This window comes from Hyla sarda, chromosome 1 (assembly GCF_029499605.1).
Source record: "Hyla sarda isolate aHylSar1 chromosome 1, aHylSar1.hap1, whole genome shotgun sequence".
NCBI classification, from domain to species: Eukaryota; Metazoa; Chordata; class Amphibia; order Anura; family Hylidae; genus Hyla; species Hyla sarda.
In genome coordinates this window covers 47473993-47492441 of record NC_079189.1, presented here as the reverse complement: position 1 = coordinate 47492441, position 18449 = coordinate 47473993, and the positions used below count along the sequence as shown (strand labels likewise).

Genomic DNA, 18449 nt, shown 5'->3' with positions numbered 1-18449 from the left:
TGGTACAGTCCTTCAAAGATCTGTTATACAGTTGTCTTCTCGGAGGCTGACCAGGTGCGGACTTCCTCTAACGCTGGTCCCTGTAGTTGTCCTGTGAACAATTGCACCTGTTGGTTAGGAGGGAAAGAGGAAATGACAAACAAACTCTGGATCCTCTCTTTTAAATCCCTCAAGGTGAAAGGGTCTCCATTGTTGGTAGGGAGGACAGGGTTCCCCATGAATACCGGTGAAGATGCTGGAACACCAGGAATGTTGATGTTGACTGCAGGCAGGGAGGTCAAGGTCCCGACTGTTGGGGAAGGCGATGACCTCGCTGCTGGAGATGAAAGTGCGCTGCCGCCTGGTTGATCTGGAGAGGTGGATTCTGACATCCTGTTGATTTTTGAGTGCGCTGTCGCTTTAAGAGAAATAATGTATGTTCTCCTTTAAGATGCTTGCTGAAGCGCTGCAGTGGTTTTGAATTGACCAATGGGGATACTGTAATGGATGCTCCCCCTCTATTTTGCAGGTACCCGGTTGTGAATAGTCTTGCGACCAGACTTGCGGGCACTAATGGGTTCATACTGACAGCTGCTGGCACCGGAGACTTAAAGGGGTAGTCCAGTGGTGAAAAACGTATCCCCTATCCTAAGGATAGGGGATAAGTTTGAGATCGCGGGGGGTCCGACCGCTGGGGCCCCCTGCGATCTCTCTGTACGGGGCCCCGGCTCTCGGCCCAGATAGCGGGTGTCGACCCCCGCACGAAGCGGCGGCCGACACGCCCCCTCAATACATCTCAATGGCAGAGCCGGAGATTGCCGAAGGCAGCGCTTCGGCTCTGCCATAGAGTTGTATTGAGGGGGCGTGTCGGCCGCCGCCTCGTGCGGAGGTCGACACGCCCCCTTCCCGCGGGCTGTCGGGGCTCCGTACAGGAGATCGCAGGGGGCCCCAGCGGTCGGACCCCCCGCGATCTGCAACTTATCCCCTATCCTTAGGATAGGGGATAAGTTGCTCACCACTGAGTCACCACTGGACTACTCCTTTAATACTGACAATCGTTGGTGTTTGCAGATTCTGAGCTGCAGAAGGTGCTTGACAGATAACAGCAGAGATGAGCGCAGTAGCTGGAGCTTTCAATGTGGCTGAGCCCAGGGAACTTCCGGTTTTGGTCCATTCAGGAAAATCTTCCCCTGTGCAACTCAGGGCGGCTCTTTGGTTCCTCCTCGCTGTACTGAATTGGCGTCACCGCTGACGACTGACGAGGCGGAGCTGTGACCGCTCGTGCACGGGGGACACAGGACCAAGTTAACCCTTTCAGGTACCAACGGTTCACAATGGTGAATAATAGTCCTTACTTCACCTCCCCCTCTATTTCACAAACGCCTCGGGTAAAACACTTTCCACTGTCCTGTACACTTTCTGGTGCAAATTTTATTCGCCTCGGCATTCGATTTTCTGACAATACTGGACACAGTTCAGAGTGGGGGAGGACTTGTCGCATGAGGCGCACACCTGTATGCTCTTCGTAGGACACCAAAAGTTGTGGTATGGGGTGTGATGGGGGCAGATGGCATTAACCCCTTGTATTCGTGACGCCAGGGTGTTGTTTAGCCTAAAACCACCCAAAGGTATATCGCTGGATCCTGGGCTAGGCATGGGGGCAATAAAGATTCCGATGCCAAGTTACGGACAACAGTAGCTTTACTAAGGGTAGACAGTTGGTAAAGTCTATACAGTTCAGACAGGGCCCACGGAGGTGACCAGTGACACAGAGACCTTAAGGGCTTGCTGGGACTTGTAGTAGGACTGGACAATTGAATGCAGAGCACGCTGACTTGACAGATGACAGGGACTGACTTGACTCATAAAGCTGTGACTTTAGCTTACTTGAAATGATGGTGGCTGCAGGACTTGACTTTAAGGCCTCCAACACTCTGGGCACACACACTAGGCGACTCCACTGGACCTCAGCAGGAAGCAAGAGCTCTAAGCTCCAAGAGAGACAAGCTAGCTCCACTCAGGGCTTAAATGGGGGAGACTAGCAGGGAGCCCATAGGTCACTCTTGGGATCACCTGGTCACTGGTACCTCCTGGGTAACAATCACATGACATAACTCTTAAAGATACAACACAATTTATAATACAATACACTGCAGAACATATGTACAGGGGGGAAACAGGTGCAAGGGGCCCTGGGGACACTGAAGGAGGCTGTCTGACAGGGCAGAAAGGGTATGGGGCAACCTCTCCTGTACTGGGCCACCACATAAATATTTAATTAAATATATTAGAAAGGTTAATGTTGCCAAGATGTACAACATATAAAATGTTTTTGATTCTGACAGTGCCCATTTAAACATAGTGTAGTAAATGTAGTATGAACAATGTCACAGGTTTCTATAAAAAAAAAGAATGCTTAGGGGGGGGGGGGTTGAATGTACAGAGACTTTAGTGCTAAAATTCTGGTGAAAAATCTGGTGTGTTTACATGGCATTACAGGGCAATGATGGAGGTTTAGGTCATGCATATATTTTCTACATTTTGTTATGTTTAGTTAGCAAAGTATTTTTGAATGTGATGGCAGAACCTTAAGTCTATGTGATATTTATTTTTATTTGTTATGTTTTTTTTATTTCCTTAGTGGCCCAAAGTGTTTTCATAGATCCAAGAATAGCAGCCTGGCTTTTAAATCCAGCTGACAGTAGTTCTTCCTTTGAAGATTTAGTGAAGAAACACTCTGCAACTTTGGACACGGGAGCTACAAGCAATGCTCCACATTCTTGTGTTTGTATAACAAGTATTTCTACTACAGTTGTAGATGCTTTTCCACTATTACACAGACACAACATGAGATGACATACATTTATACATACCAAATGATAAAGAAGGATTCCACCACGTAATATGTGGTTGAAGGTTCTCTTTTAAGGACAAAGCCACAGATTATAGGGGTATTCCAGGATTTTTTTTATTTGACTATGCTACAGAGGCTGTAAAGTTAGTGTAGTTCATTATATAGTGTCTGTACCTGTGTGTGACACTTTTCTCACAATTCTTATGTGATTTTCACCCCAATATTTATTTTTACCAGCATACAAAATGACTGTTGTCTCAGATTTTTCCCAGGTGGCAAAGCAGCCGAGACCGGACTCACTAGTCAGCTGATGACAGGGAGCCTGTCTGCTTCAATGGGTGGAGTGATCGCTTGGTGGGAGAGAGATCAATCTGCAACTAATGTAATAGCTGTAGGTACCCTGATTGAAAACCACAGGTCTTTTGAATTGATGCAGCTCATTTATGTTTCAATGGGTGGGGTGGCTGATGTGTGGGAGGAAGGAAAATTAATTATGGCATTTGTAGTCAAAAAAAGAAAAGTCAAACAGGAAATACCAGTTCACAAAAAGCTAGCCACAGGATTATGGTAATCTCACAACATAGCCATTTATCCCCAAGACAAGCACAGATCCTTCAGTAAGCATATCCATTACTGTCTGCCAAGTATGTACTAAAATCACCCTGTGGTGGATAACCTCTTTAAATTGGTGAACAACTAAAGACGTATTGTGGTGTGGGTGTGATGAGGGCAGATGGAATTACCCTAGGGGCAGAAGGCATTAACCCCTTGTGCTTGTGACGCCAGGATGTAGTTTTACCTCTACACCACCCGAAGGTATACCGCCGGATCATGGGCTAGGCATGGGGGCATATAATGACTCTGATGGAACAACGGCAGCTTTACTGAGTCAGAGAGGTGTAACAGTCTAGACAGCTTGGTTAGGCCCAAGGAGGTGACCAGTGACTTCAGAGACCACAGAGCTTGCTGGGACTTATAGTGGACTTGGACAATTTGATGCAGGGCCACGCTGACTTGAGACAGACTTGACTTGGACTGACTTGACTGAGACTGACTATGACAGACTTCACCCCGTTTATAGCTTACCGGGCTTTGACTTGGACCTGACGGGTAGTGGACTTGTGGATCCGTGGCTGCGTGATAGACTTTAGGCCTCTTTAGGACACCAGACACTCTCTCCAGACTTGACCTCACTGCAACTCAGCTAACCAGGAAAAGAGACTGAGCTAGCTCCACCCAGGGCTTATATGGGGGAAACTCTGGAGTTGGTCTCATAGATCACACTGTAGGTCACATGGTCACTGGTACCTTAATCTGGCTAAAATCACATGACAACCACACGTAAAGGAAAGGTATATAACATTATATGTACATTACTTATAACATAGGCACTTAGGGGAATACATATGACACAAGTACAGGGGTGGGGGGGATGGGGGTCATGGAATTGAGTCTGCCGGACAGGGCAGCAAAGGTACAGGGGTGCAACTCCTGTACTGGGCCACCACATTATTTCTTGTGTTTTTTTCTTCACACCACAGTAACACAGTACTCTTGATTGTTACCGCTCACATTAAGGGCTCAATATATGTATTAGTTACAGTACACATTAGGTGGCATTGTACCTAAATGTTCCGAAACTCCACTATAACAGTCCCTCTAACAAATAAGGGTTTCTGTCATGAGTGTTTCTGTCAAACTTGCCAGGAATTTTAAACAGAAATCATTTTGCCAGGACCATCATTAGAGGATCCTTCAACCATTCAATGTATACAGATAACTGATGTTGGCAGAGAGAAGAGTCGGGCTTTTGTTTTTGTTTATAGGGGAACAGCTTTTTGAAATGTATGGTCAAAGAGGCCAACAGTCCACCAATAAGATCAATGCATTGATGAATAAGGAAATATAATGACATTGGGGGGAATTTATTAAGGTCACACATTTTTGCACAATCCCCCTGATGTATTTGCTCCCACATGCCAAATTTACTACAATTAAGTCCTGCCAGCAGGCATAAATTATAGTGGAAATCTATGTAGCTGTAAATTGACATAGTTTTCTGAGGCAGTTGCATGGGGCAGCCTCAGATGATGGTGTGCACCTCTTTGTAAATCCGGCACATTTCAGAGGTGTCAGCAGAGAGCACTGTGTTCCAAAAAGAAAAGTATTTCCTCTGTAGTATTCAGCAGCTAATAATTACTGGAAGGATTACGGTTTTTAATAGAAGTAATTTACAAATCTGTTTAACTTTCTGGCACCAGTTGATTTAAAAAAAAAAAAAGTTTTTTACCGGAGTACTCCTTTAACCTGTTAAGGACCCAGGGCGTATGGGTACGTCCTGACACCCTGGTACTTAACCCTGGTACCCCTTACGTACCGGTACGTGCTTGGTCCTGCTCTTCTGATATAACGCGGGGTTACACAGTAACCCCGCGTCATATCATGGCGGGCCCGGCGTCATAGTGAAGCCGGGACCCGCCTCTAATAGCGCGCAGCTCCGATCGCGGCGCCGCGCGCTATTAACCCTTTAGCCGCGCGCTCAAAGCTGAGCCGCGCGGCTAAAAGTGAAAGACAAAGTTCCCGGCTAGCTCAGTCGGGCTGTTCGGGATAGCCGCGGCTAATCGCGGCATCCCGAACAGCTGACAGGACAGCGGGAGGGCCCCTTCCTGCCTCCTCGCTGTCAGATCGCCGAATGACTGCTCAGTGCCTGAGATCCAGGCATGAGCAGTCATCCGGCAGAATCGTTGATCACTGGTTTCTTATGAGAAACCAGTGATCAACATAGAAGATCAGTGTGTGCAGTGTTATAGGTCCCTATGGGAGCTATAACACTGCAAAAAAAAAGTGAAAAAAAAAGTGAATAAAGATCATTTAACTCCTCCCCTATTAAAAGTTTGAATCACCCCCCTTTTCCAATAAAAAAAAAAACACAGTGTAAATAAAAATGTGGTATCACCGCGTGCGGAAATGTCCGAATTATAAAAATATATCATTAATTAAACCGCTCGGTCAATGGCGTGCGCGCAAAAAAATTCCAAAGTCCAAAATAGTGCATTTTTGGTCACTTTTTATATCATTTAAAAATGAATAAAAAGTGATCAATAAGTCCTATCAATGCAAAAATGGTACCGTTAAAAACTTCAGATCACGGCGCAAAAAGTGAGCGCTCATACCGCCCCATACACGGAAAAATAAAAAAGTTATAGGGGTCAGAAGATGACAATTTTAAACGTATTAATTTTCCTGCATGTAGTTATGATTTTTTCCAGAAGTCCGACAAAATCAAACCTATATAAGTAGGGTATCATTTTAATCGTATGGACCTACAGAATACATATCAGGTGTCATTTTTACCGAAAAATGTACTACGTAGAAACGGAAGCCCCCAAAAGTTACAAAACAGCGTTTTTTTTTTCAATTTTGTCACACAATGATTTTTTTTCCCGCTTCACCATAGATTTTTGGGCAAAATGACTGACGTCATTACAAAGTAGAATTGGTGGCGCAAAAAATAAGCCATCATATGGATTTTTAGGTGTAAATTTGAAAGAGTTATGATTTTTTAAAGGCAAGGAGCAAAAAACGAAAATGCAAAAACGGAAAAACCTCCGGTCCTTAAGGGGTTAAGGACCCAGGACGTACCTGTACGCCCGTGGGAATTTCGGTCCCCGCCGCTCGCCGGGCGGGGATCGGGGTGCCTGCTGATATCGATCAGCAGGCACCCCGCACAAATGCCCAAGGGGGTCATGAGATTCCCCCCCCCATGTCGGCGGTGAATTCACACCGGCAATTTGCGGCTATTCCGGGTCATACAGGTTTATGGTGACCCGGTGACCCAGAAAATAAGGGGGATCGGGGTTCTCCAAGACACCCACAATCCTCCTGAAGGGATAGGAGTGAGGTGGCAGGGGTGCCACCCCTCCTATCCTTGCTATTGGTCGTATAGAAGTGACGACCAATAGCAGATCTTGCAAAACTACAACTCCTAGCATGCCCACACAGCAGTTTGCTGTCTTGGCATGCTGGGATTTATAGTTTTGCAGCATCTGGAGGGCCACAGTTTGGAGATCACTGTGCAGTGGTCTCTAAACTGTAGCCCTCCAGATGTTGCAAAACTGCAAATCCACACATGCCCAAACAGCAAACAGCTGTCTCGGCATGCTGGGAGTTGTAATTGCGTACCTCCAGCTGTTGCATAACTACATCTCCCAGCATGCCCTTCGGCGATCAGTTCATGCTGGGAGTTGTAGTTTTGCAACAGTTGGAGACACACTGTTTGGAAAATACTGAGTTAGGTAACAGAACCTAACTGAAGGTTTTCCAACCAGTGTGCTTCCAGCTGTTACAAAACTACAACTCCCAGCATGCACGGTCTGTCAGTACATGCTGGAAGTTGTAGTTTTGAAACAGCTGGAGATTTGCCCAGGTTTGTACAGGGTACATTCACACGGGCGAGTTTACAGTAAGTTTCCTGCTTGAAGTTTGAGTTGCGGCAAATTTTTCGCCGCAGCGCAAACTCCTAGCGGGAAACTCACTATCAACCTCCGCCAGTGCAAATGTACCCTAAAAACACTACACTAACACAAAATAAAGGGTAAAACACTACATATACACCCCTTACACTGTCCCCCCCCCCGCCAATAAAAATGAAAAACGTATCGTACGGCAGTGTTTCCAAAACTGAGCCTCCAGCTGTTGCAAAACAACAACTCCCAGCATTTCCGGACAGCCACTGACTGTCCAGGCATACTAGGAGTTTAGCAACAGCTGGAGGCACCCTGTTTGGGAATCACTGGCGTAGAATAGTCCTATGTCCACCCCTATGTAATCCCTAATTTAGTCCTCAAATGCGCATGGTGTGCTCTCACTTCGGAGCCCTGTCATATTTCAAGAAAACAGTTTAGGACCACATATGGGGTATTTCTTTACTCGGGAGAAATTGCACTAAAAATGTTTGGGGGCTTTTTCTCCTTTTACCCCTTATGAAAAGGAAAATTTGGGGGCTACACCAGCCTGTTAGTGTAAAAAAAATTTTTTTTAGACTAACATGCTGGTGTTGCCCCATACTTTTTATTTTCACAAGCGTTAAAAGGAAAAAAAGACCCCCAAAATTTGTAACACAATTTCTCCTGAGAACGGAAATACCCCATATGTGGGTGTAAAATGCTCTGCGGGCGCACAACAAGGCTCAGGAGTGAGAGCGCACTATGTATATTTGAGGCCTAAATTGGTGATTTGCACAGGGGTGGCTGATTTTACAGCGGCTCTGACATAAACGCAAAAAAAGAAATACCCACATGTGACCCCATTTTGGAAACTACACCCCTCACGGAACGTAACAAGGGGTAAAGTGAGCCTTAACACCCCACAGGTGTTTAAGGAAAATTCTTCAAAGTTGGATGGAAAAGTGAAAAAAAATTAAATAAAGATTTTACTAAAATGCTGGTGTTACCCTAAATTTTTCATTTTCGCAAGGGAATATAGTAAAAAAGCCCCCTAAAATGTATAACCCAATTTCTTCTGAGTAAGAAGATACCCCATATGTGGATGTAAAGTGCTCTGCTGGCAAACCACATTGCTCAGAAGAGAAGGAGCGCCATTAGGCTTTTGAAGAGAAAATTTGTCCGGAATTGTAGGCCACATGTGTTTACAAAGCCCCATAGTGTCAGAACAATGGAACCCCCCCCCCCCACATGTGACCCGATTTTGGAAACTACACCCCTCACATAATGTAATAAGGGGTACAGTGAGCATTTATGCCCCACAGGTGTCTGACAGGTTTTTGGAACAGAGGTTTGTGAAAATGAAAAATTTTATTTCTCATTTGCACAGCCCACTGTTCCAAAGATCTGTCAAATGCCAGTGGGGTGTAAATACTCACTGCCCCCCTTATTAAATTCTATGAGTAGTGTAGTTTCCAAAATGGGGTCATATGTGGGGGGGGGGGGGGGGGTCCACTGTTCTGGCACCACAGGGGACTTTTTAAATGCACATGGTCCCTGACTTCCATTCCAAACAAATTTTCTTTCCAATAGCTCAATGGCGCTCCTCATCTTCTGAGCATTGTAGTGCGCCAGCAGAGCACTTGACGTCCACATATGGGGTATCTTCTTACTCAGAAGAAATTGGGTTATACATTTTGGGGGTCATTTTCTCCTATTACCCCTTGTAAAAATGTAAAATTTGGGGAAAAAACAGCATTTTTGTGAAAATTTTTTTTTTCATTTACACATCCAACTTTAACAAAAAGTCGTCAAACACCTGTAAGGTTTTAAGGCTCACTGTACCCCTTGTTACATTCCTTGAGGGGTGTAGTTACCAAAATAGTATGCCATGTAGTTTTTTTTTTTTTTTTTGCTGTTCTGGCAGCATAGGGGCTTCCTAAATGCGACATGCCCCCCCCCCCCCCAAAACCATTTCAGCTTTGAATGAAAGCACATAGCACGCACTTTTTCTCTCACTCTTCTGGGCACTCACCCTTAGTATCCCGGCCTTCCGGCTAGGATCGGGGAATTTTTATAGATCCGGTCGGATGTCCGGGCAGTATTACACAATGCGCACATCCACTTATTTATTTATTTATTTTTTGTCACTGTGTCCACTTTTTGTGTTCGTTTGTTCACTAGGATTTGGTAGGGTGCGGTAGCCCTTCTGGGTGTCCCTCCTGCCGGTCTAGGGGAGGTGTGTGTGGCCATTAGGTTCCTCACCTCCCTGCTATAGCTCGTGGCATCCTGTTTCGGCAGGATGCCAAACCGGTTTTACTGGTTCCTTGGTGACAACGCCTAGTTGTTTGCCGGGAACACTTTCGGTCCCTGAGTAGCTTCGGCGAAAGGAGACATCGTACCTGGAACCTCGCAGGTGCCTTTTGGCCTGGAGGCGAAGGGTTTGGTTTGTTGGGGGGCCTCTCTCCTTTTGGAGAAGGGCTTGCGATAGTCCGCATCCTCGTGCACGTTTTTTTGTGTGAACACTTGCACTTTTTACTTGCACTTGGGTGATTTGAGAGCACGTACCTCGGCTTTCAATAAAAAAAAAAATGCTATTCACCCACCCACGCCCCCTGACCATGTGACTTATGACATATTGTCTCTGGCTGCATGGAATGCTAGGAAAGGTCAGAAACAACAGTAAAATAAAAAGGCTTGCACTCCAGAACTTCAGGGTGTGGGTGATGTGTATGAAAACGGAGCAAAGCATCGCATGGAGGTAATAGAAGCAAATTACACAGTATTATAACATAACATGCTCAAAGCCTGAAAAATAAATTTGTGGAATATCCCTTAAAGGGATACTCCGGCCCTAAGACATCTTATCTCCTATCCAAAGGAATAGGGGATACGATGTCTGATCCACCTCTGGGAGCTGCATGCAGCACTGGGGACCCCCGCTATCTTGCATGTAGCACCCACCTCTGGGAACTGCACGCAGCCGTCATGCCCCCTCCCATAGACTTGGATTGCAGGGGCAGGGTGTGACGTCACACGGGGGTGTAGTTGCGTTGTCATGATACTCCGGCCCCGTAGTCGTGACCCGGCAGACTCCGAGGCTGCAGTGCTGCGTGCAGTTCCCAGAGGTGGGTGCTGCATGCAACATAACGAGGGTCCCCAGCGTCAGAACCCCCGCGATCAGACATCTTAGGGCTGGAGTACCCCTTTAAAGACCAGCATGTGACACACCAGTCTTAGTAAATTCCTCCCATTATTCCTCCCATTATTTCAAGCAGAAACAACCAGACTGTCTGTCCATTGGTTTTAGTCTTCCAAATCTGTGTTTTGTGTTCCAGCTCCAAACCACTTGCAAGAATTTAGCTGCTTTATACAATCTTATGGTGAGCCTAGAACACAAACTGCAGGTGAGTACTGTATACCATCAGTACATGAGTTGCACCTTATAAATATTCCATTAAATAAAAGGTACATAAATATAGCCCTACTAATAAGACTGAAAACCACCAATAAATGTCATGTTAAGTTTTAGTTACGGCTCTTAGAACTGTGTCTAGAGAAAACCTTATATGTAGTGACCATTTCATAAACAGTTCTGCATACGTCTTTTATGACCATAGGTATCTCATTGCCTTCAGTAAGAAAAATACAGCACTTGGAGCATAATGTAATGCTATAAAAAATACACAGCGTGCTGTAAAACATTCATAAAACCACAAGGGGAACAATGTAAGGTGTGATTGTAAGTTTTATAAAGTCTCAGTGACATTTAACATCTGACTGATGTGGTTTGTTTAAAAGCACCCAACAAAATAATACAAAAACCTTGTGTCTGTTTATCCAGACACAATAAATACAACTTAAGATGTTTCATGTTGGGTGCAGTATTTACATGTCTTTTATTTGTAACCAAAGATAAGTGATGCTTAGGCCTCATGAGTACAGCTTTGTGGCTCCATCCATAACATGTGAGGCCATACCTGCCTCTGTCAGGTGCTTCACCTGCAGCAATGCCTTTGAAGGGGTTATCTAGAAAAAAAAACTTTATATATATATATATATAATCAACTGGCTCCAGAAAGTTAAACAAATTTGTAAATTACTTCCATTACAAAATCTTAATCCTTTCAGTACTTATGAGCTTCTGAAGATAAGGTTGTTCTTTTCTGTCTAAGTGCTCTCTGATGACACGTGTCTCGGCAACCGCCCAGTTTAGAAACAAATCCCCATAGCAAACCTCTTCTAAACTGGGCGGTTCCTGAGGCACGTGTCATCAGAGAGCACTTAGACAGAAAAGAATAACCTTAACTTCAGAAGCTCATAAGTACTGAAAGGATTAAGATTTTTTAATAGAAGTTATTTACAAATCTGTTTAACTTTCTGGAGCCAGTTGATATATAAAAAAAAAGTTTTTTCCTGGATAACCCCTTTAAGCAGCTATGCCTCCATATGTCTGGTGCAATATGCCACAATTCATTTTTTGGATATAATCCATAGGCATATGGAGGTATAGTTTGTGTGAACTCAAAGGCATATGGAGGTGTAGTAAAGGCTACATACAACTCTGTGGGTAAACTGTGTAAACCTAACTGAAGCCTTTAAGGGAATGTATCACTAAGATGTGTTTTTTATTTTTTTTAATTTTTTTTACAGATTAGAGTCAAGTACTTTTTTTTCTAATCTATTTATATTTCTGCTTGTAATTTTATTAATATTATTATTATTATTTTGCAGGAAGAAGGATTGTGGGACTTGTTTTACACCATTGAACTTCCACTTATTACTATTCTGGCTGGTAGGAACGTATATTATTTGTAATTTTGCTTATTTGTTTTAATTCATGTAAGCAAAAGTTTGGAATCTAGGATAGGTGTGGGTTTGAACGCCCAGACACTCACTGATCTAAATTTTTGACATATTTTTTTAACATATTAATATTTTTTTTTTTAAGTTACAGGGGCACTTTAACCTTCATTATAAAATTAAGAGATCATATTTTATTAATGTGTGCTATGGATATCAGTGGACGTTGGCACTTCCAAGTAGAAGATTGTCTTATAAGATATATAGCATAGTCTAAAGTGGACACTCAGAGGATTATATTTCTGAGCGTCACAGCAGAAATCTATACATTATTCCAACAATATTTATTCAAACAATTCAAAATGAAGCTTTTCTTTACCAGCAAATTCTACTCTAGAGGCCTGTCATATACAATGTTTACACCAAATCCCCACATGACGACTGCTTAGTAACAGCTTTAGAAATGCATAAGCATTACAGTCAACAGTTTAAAGTGTACCTGTCATTAACATTTTTTTTTATATATTGTAGATAATATCATTATGTGTATATTTGTAATATACTATGGTTATAAAATGTGTATATTTTTGGATGAAAAAATGCTGTCCCTGCAGCTATTGTCTGTGTGTCTCTGTGAGGAGACCAAATACAGGAAGTGTGGGCCGGACAAGCAGGGCTCTGTGCATGTTCCTGTCTTGTCAACCATTGTGCTGTGTGAGCTGAGAACATGTCACAGAGCCTAACTGCACAGAGCCCCGCTTGTCCTCAGTGTACAGAGCCCTGCTTGTCCTCAGTGTACAGAGCCCCGCTTGTCCTCAGTGTACAGAGCCCTGCTTGTCCTCAGTGTACAGAGCCCTGCTTGCCCTCAGTGTGCAGAGCCCTGCTTGTCCTCAGTGTACAGAGCCCTGCTTGTCCTCAGTGTACAGAGCCCTGCTTGTCCTCAGTGTACAGAGCCCTGCTTGTCCTCAGAGTTCCTGTCTTGTCAACCATTGTGCTGTGTGAGCTGAGAACATGTCACAGAGCCTAACTGCACAGAGCCCCGCTTGTCCTCAGTGTTCAGAGCCCTGCTTGTCCTCAGTGTACAGAGCCCTGCTTGTCCTCAGTGTACAGAGCCCTGCTTGTCCTCAGTGCACAGAGTCCTGCTTGTCCTCAGTGTACAGAGCCCTGCTTGTCCTCAGTGTACAGAGTCCTGCTTGTCCTCAGTGTACAGAGCTCTGCTTGTCCTCAGTGTACCGAGCCCCGCTTGTCCTCAGTGTACAGAGCCCTGTTTGTCCTCAGTGTACATAGCCCTGCTTGTCCTCAGTGTACAGAGCCTTGCTTGTCCTCAGGTACAGAGCCCCGCCTGTCCTCAGTGTACAGAGCCCTGCTTGTCCTCAGTGTACAGAGCCATGCTTGTCCTCAGTGCACAGAGCTCTGCTTGTCCTCAGTGTACAGAGCCCTGCTTGTCCTCAGTGCACAGAGCCCTGCTTGTCCTCAGTGCACAGAGCCCTGCTTGTCCTCAGTGTACAGAGCCCTGCTTGTCCTCAGTGTAAAGAGCCCTGCTTGTCCTCAGTGTAAAGAGCCCTGCTTGTCCTCAGTGTACAGAGCCCTGCTTGTCCTCAGTGTACAGAGCCCTGCTTGTCCTCAGTGTACAGAGCCCTGCTTGTCCTCAGGTACAGAGCCCCGCCTGTCCTCAGTGTACAGAGCTCCGCTTGTCCTCAGTGTACAGAGCCCCGCTTGTCCTCAGTGCACAGAGCCCTGCTTGTCCTCAGTGCACAGAGCCCTGCTTGTCCTCAGTGCACAGAGCCCTGCTTGTCCTCAGGTACAGAGCCCCGCCTGTCCTCAGTGTACAGAGCCCTGCTTGTCCTCAGTGTACAGAGCCCTGCTTGTCCTCAGTGTACAGAGCCCTGCTTGTCCTCAGTGTACAGAGCCCTGCTTGTCCTCAGTGTACAGAGCTCTGCTTGTCCTCAGTGTACCGAGCCCCGCTTGTCCTCAGTGTACAGAGCCCTGTTTGTCCTCAGTGTACATAGCCCTGCTTGTCCTCAGTGTACAGAGCCTTGCTTGTCCTCAGGTACAGAGCCCCGCCTGTCCTCAGTGTACAGAGCCCTGCTTGTCCTCAGTGTACAGAGCCATGCTTGTCCTCAGTGCACAGAGCTCTGCTTGTCCTCAGTGTACAGAGCCCTGCTTGTCCTCAGTGCACAGAGCCCTGCTTGTCCTCAGTGCACAGAGCCCTGCTTGTCCTCAGTGTACAGAGCCCTGCTTGTCCTCAGTGTAAAGAGCCCTGCTTGTCCTCAGTGTAAAGAGCCCTGCTTGTCCTCAGTGTACAGAGCCCTGCTTGTCCTCAGTGTACAGAGCCCTGCTTGTCCTCAGTGTACAGAGCCCTGCTTGTCCTCAGGTACAGAGCCCCGCCTGTCCTCAGTGTACAGAGCTCCGCTTGTCCTCAGTGTACAGAGCCCCGCTTGTCCTCAGTGCACAGAGCCCTGCTTGTCCTCAGTGCACAGAGCCCTGCTTGTCCTCAGTGCACAGAGCCCTGCTTGTCCTCAGGTACAGAGCCCCGCCTGTCCTCAGTGTACAGAGCCCTGCTTGTCCTCAGTGTACAGAGCCCTGCTTGTCCTCAGTGTACAGAGCCCTGCTTGTCCTCAGTGTACAGAGCCCTGCTTGTCCTCAGTGTACAGAGCCCTGCTTGTCATCAGTGTACAGAGCCCTGCTTGTCATCAGTGTACAGAGCTCTGCTTGTCCTCAGTGTACAGAGCTCTGCTTGTCCTCAGTGTACAGAGCCCTGCTTGTCCTCAGTGTACAGAGCCCTGCTTGTCCTCAGTGCACATAGCCCTGCTTGTCCTCAGTGCACATAGCCCTGCTTGTCCTCAGTTCACATAGCCCTGCTTGTCCTCAGTGTACAGAGCCCTGCTTGACCTCAGTGCACAGAGCCCTGCTTGTCCTCAGTGCACAGAGCCCTGCTTGTCCTCAGGTACAGAGCCCCGCCTGTCCTCAGTGTACAGAGCCCTGCTTGTCCTCAGTGTACAGAGCCCTGCTTGTCCTTAGTGCACAGAGCCCTGCTTGTCCTCAGTGCACAGAGCCCTGCTTGTCCTCAGGTACAGAGCCCCGCCTGTCCTCAGTGTACAGAGCCCTGCTTGTCCTCAGTGTACAGAGCCCTGCTTGTCCTCAGTGTACAGGGCCCTGCTTGTCATCAGTGTACAGAGCCCTGCTTGTCCTCAGTGTACAGAGCCCTGCTTGTCCTCAGTGCACAGAGCGCTGCTTGTCATCAGTGTACAGAGCTCTGCTTGTCCTCAGTGTAAAGAGCCCCGCTTGTCCTCAGTGTACAGAGCCCCGCTTGTCCTCAGTGTACAGAGCCCTGCTTGTCCTCAGTGTACAGAGCCCTGCTTGTCCTCAGTGTACAGAGCCCTGCTTGTCCTCAGTGTACAGAGCCCTGCTTGTCCTCAGTGTACAGAGCCCTGCTTGTCCTCAGTGTACAGAGCCCTGCTTGTCCTCAGGTACAGAGCCCTGCTTGTCCTCAGGTACAGAGCCCCGCCTGTCCTCAGTGTACAGAGCCCTGCTTGTCCTCAGGTACAGAGCCCCGCTTGTCCTTAGTGTACAGAGCCCCGCTTGTCCTTTGTGTACAGAGCCCTGCTTGTCCTCAGTGTACAGAGCCCTGCTTGTCCTCAGTGTACAGAGCCCTTCTTGTCATCAGTGTACAGAGCTCTGCTTGTCCTCAGTGTACAGTGCCCCGCTTGTCCTCAGTGTACAGAGCCTGCTTGTCCTCAGTGTACAGAGCCCTGCTTGTCCTAAGTGTACAGAGCCCTGCTTGTCCTCAGTGCACAGAGCCCTGCATGTCCATCCACACTTCCTGTATTTGGACTCCTCACAGAGACACACAGGTAATAGCTGCAGGGACAAAAATATACACATTTTTTAACCAATGTATATTACAAATATACATATAATGATGTTTTCTACATTATATAGAAAGTTTTTGCTAATGACAGGTACACTTTAAGCACTGTCAGTGAATTTAACCACATAAAGAGCTAGTCTCTGCTGGCAATACCGAAAAACAGCATACTAAAATGACAGACTAAGCTACGATGTTATCTTATGATTTGCAGCATGTCCTGTTGACTAAATTAAAATATAATTTTTGTATTTTTTTCTTTTTTGATTTCTAGTAATGGAAAACTGTTCCATTGAAATAAATCAAGAAGAACTTAAGAAGACATCTGTACTGTTGGGGGTAAATATGATATTATTTATGAATTGAACTGCAGTACTGTATTATGTGGGCTCCTTGTAGAAGTATTACTTAGATACTGCATATTAATAGGGCACTTCATGGTGGTGTTATGTGGGCAGTATTATGTTGGCACCTAATGGCAGTATGGTAGTTAAAATTAAAATAACAGTTGTCAAAAAATGGATGAGGGGTGAAGGGGTTACTTTGCAAGTTTCTCAGGTCCCTAAAATAGTTTTTGTTAGTGGGTAGATTTAGGGATATATCATTTTTCTGATGTCAATATGAAGAGTAATGTGAGTATGTATACCTTTATATGTCTAAAGTAATCTGCTTTACAGATTCATCTTAAAGGGCTAGAGAAAGAAGCTCATCATGCTGCAGGACAAACGTTCAGGTTAACTAGCAGTAATGAACTTAGGGAGGTAAATGAGTGTGCATGTGTGTGTTCCCTGTAATATTAATCACTTGTGTAGTACCAGCCTGAGGGGCTGGTGCAAGATATGAACAATGAGATTCATGGTGTAATGCGCCACCTCCAGTACATCTGGAAGAAAGATCCTAACAAGGGAGGAAGGAACAAAAGTCTAAGAAATGTTGTGTGTAAAGAATGAAGCACAAGTAAGCTAGAAATGTCAACTTTACTAAGAAGTTATACTGACCTTTCGGTCATGCCCTTTTCCCTCCCTGGCCTGGGACCTCATTGACTATTTACAGTTCTTTCAATTTAAAAATGTATTCTCGTGTGGTCCAAGAAACTAAATCTACTTCTATTTGTGTGGTGTTTGCTTTTACCTGATGTACAGTCTGTGGTAGAGCCCTGGGTGGGACTATTTTCTTAATCTCGCTACCACTGGATTTCTGACCATTACTGCCCACTCCCATAAGGTGTGTGTTCCATTTCCGCCCGCTCCCACAACATGTATGTTCAATCCTGGCTGCTCCCGCAAACATTGTGTCACAGTTTTAAGAGATAGTACCCCTTTGTGCCATTTTATCACCCCCCTCCCATGCCATATGATCACCCTTTTGCTATTTATTGCCATTTTTCTTACCCTTCCATGCCATTTTATCACCCCTTGTGCTATTTCATCATCCTCTTTTGCTATTTCATCACCCCCTTGTGCCATTTCATCACCCCTGTGGGGATAGGGGATAAGTAGCAGATCGCAGGGGCCCGGCGCTCAGTGAGGAGCATGTGCCGCAGCCGTCACAGGCTCCATTCATTTCTATGGCCAAAAAGACTTGAGTACAGCCCTCTGGCATCATCAGTGCTCCCATAGGAATGAATGGATGGTGTCCCGTCTATTGAAAGATGGCACGCGCTCCTTACTGAGAGCGCCAGAGTCCCGTCCCGGTGATTGCAGGGGGCCTCAGCAGTCATACCCCCTGTGATCAGCTGCTTATCCCCTATCGTGTGGATGAGATAAGTATTAAGCCTGTAAAGGGCTGTATTTGTACGATGGGTGTGGGTATCCATCAACCCCTCCACCTCTAGGCGGGATTATAGGAGTAAGGGTGGAGAAGGATGGGTAGATAACGCCCCCTTTTCCTTAGGGCAGAGCGCATGTGATTTTTTGGAAATTCGCCCATCCCTCCCTTATTTATTCTCTTATTTATCCACAGGGCATGCCCTCTATAGGTGTGCCCTTGAACGCGGTTAATGGCACACCTCTGATCACTTTACTAAAGTTATATTATTTAATACAGGTAGGTATGCAATGTTGCAACCCCGAGTACAAGTCTTGTAGCCCCGAGTACAACTTAATTTTCCCCGGAGTACTCCTTTAAGCATAGTTTGATGAGCATATGAAAATCATAAAGGAAAGACCATTAGCTGTTTGTGGCTGGGTGGCAGGAGGGTTCTGGTATTAGTAGTGCTTTAAGTTTACTTGGCGTACTTCTGACGCTCCGCAGTAGTTGTATTTAGGGTATAGGTCTACACTGTGTTAGGGCGTTTTACTATGTCCCATTTAGTGTTCTGGGGAATGTTTTGGGGAATGTTTTGCTTTTGCCTTGTTGCATCTTTTTCTGTGTTTTATGTTTGTGCCCTGTCTGTTTTATGTTGATTGTGTGTGGTGTGTGTGGTCCCGGTGCTCTCTCCTTCTTTGACCTGGTCCTGCCTTGGTCCATCCTGCTTTTGTCTCTGGATGTCTTTAGTGATGGG

At 45.8% G+C, this 18449-nt stretch overlaps 1 protein-coding gene across 8 annotated transcripts in view; it reads left to right on the top strand.

Moving 5' to 3' along the window:
* The window catches only part of POLN (DNA polymerase nu), a 245440-nt gene that overhangs the window by 38695 nt on the left and 188296 nt on the right, over positions 1-18449 (top strand). For all 8 annotated transcript variants that reach the window (XM_056554952.1, XM_056554951.1, XM_056554949.1 and 5 more), the window contains exons 8-12: positions 2621-2763; positions 10614-10682; positions 12010-12070; positions 16221-16285; positions 16624-16707. In XM_056554952.1, coding sequence (XP_056410927.1) covers positions 2621-2763; positions 10614-10682; positions 12010-12070; positions 16221-16285; positions 16624-16707 — 422 coding nt within the window. The remainder of the gene's footprint in view (positions 1-2620; positions 2764-10613; positions 10683-12009; positions 12071-16220; positions 16286-16623; positions 16708-18449) is intronic.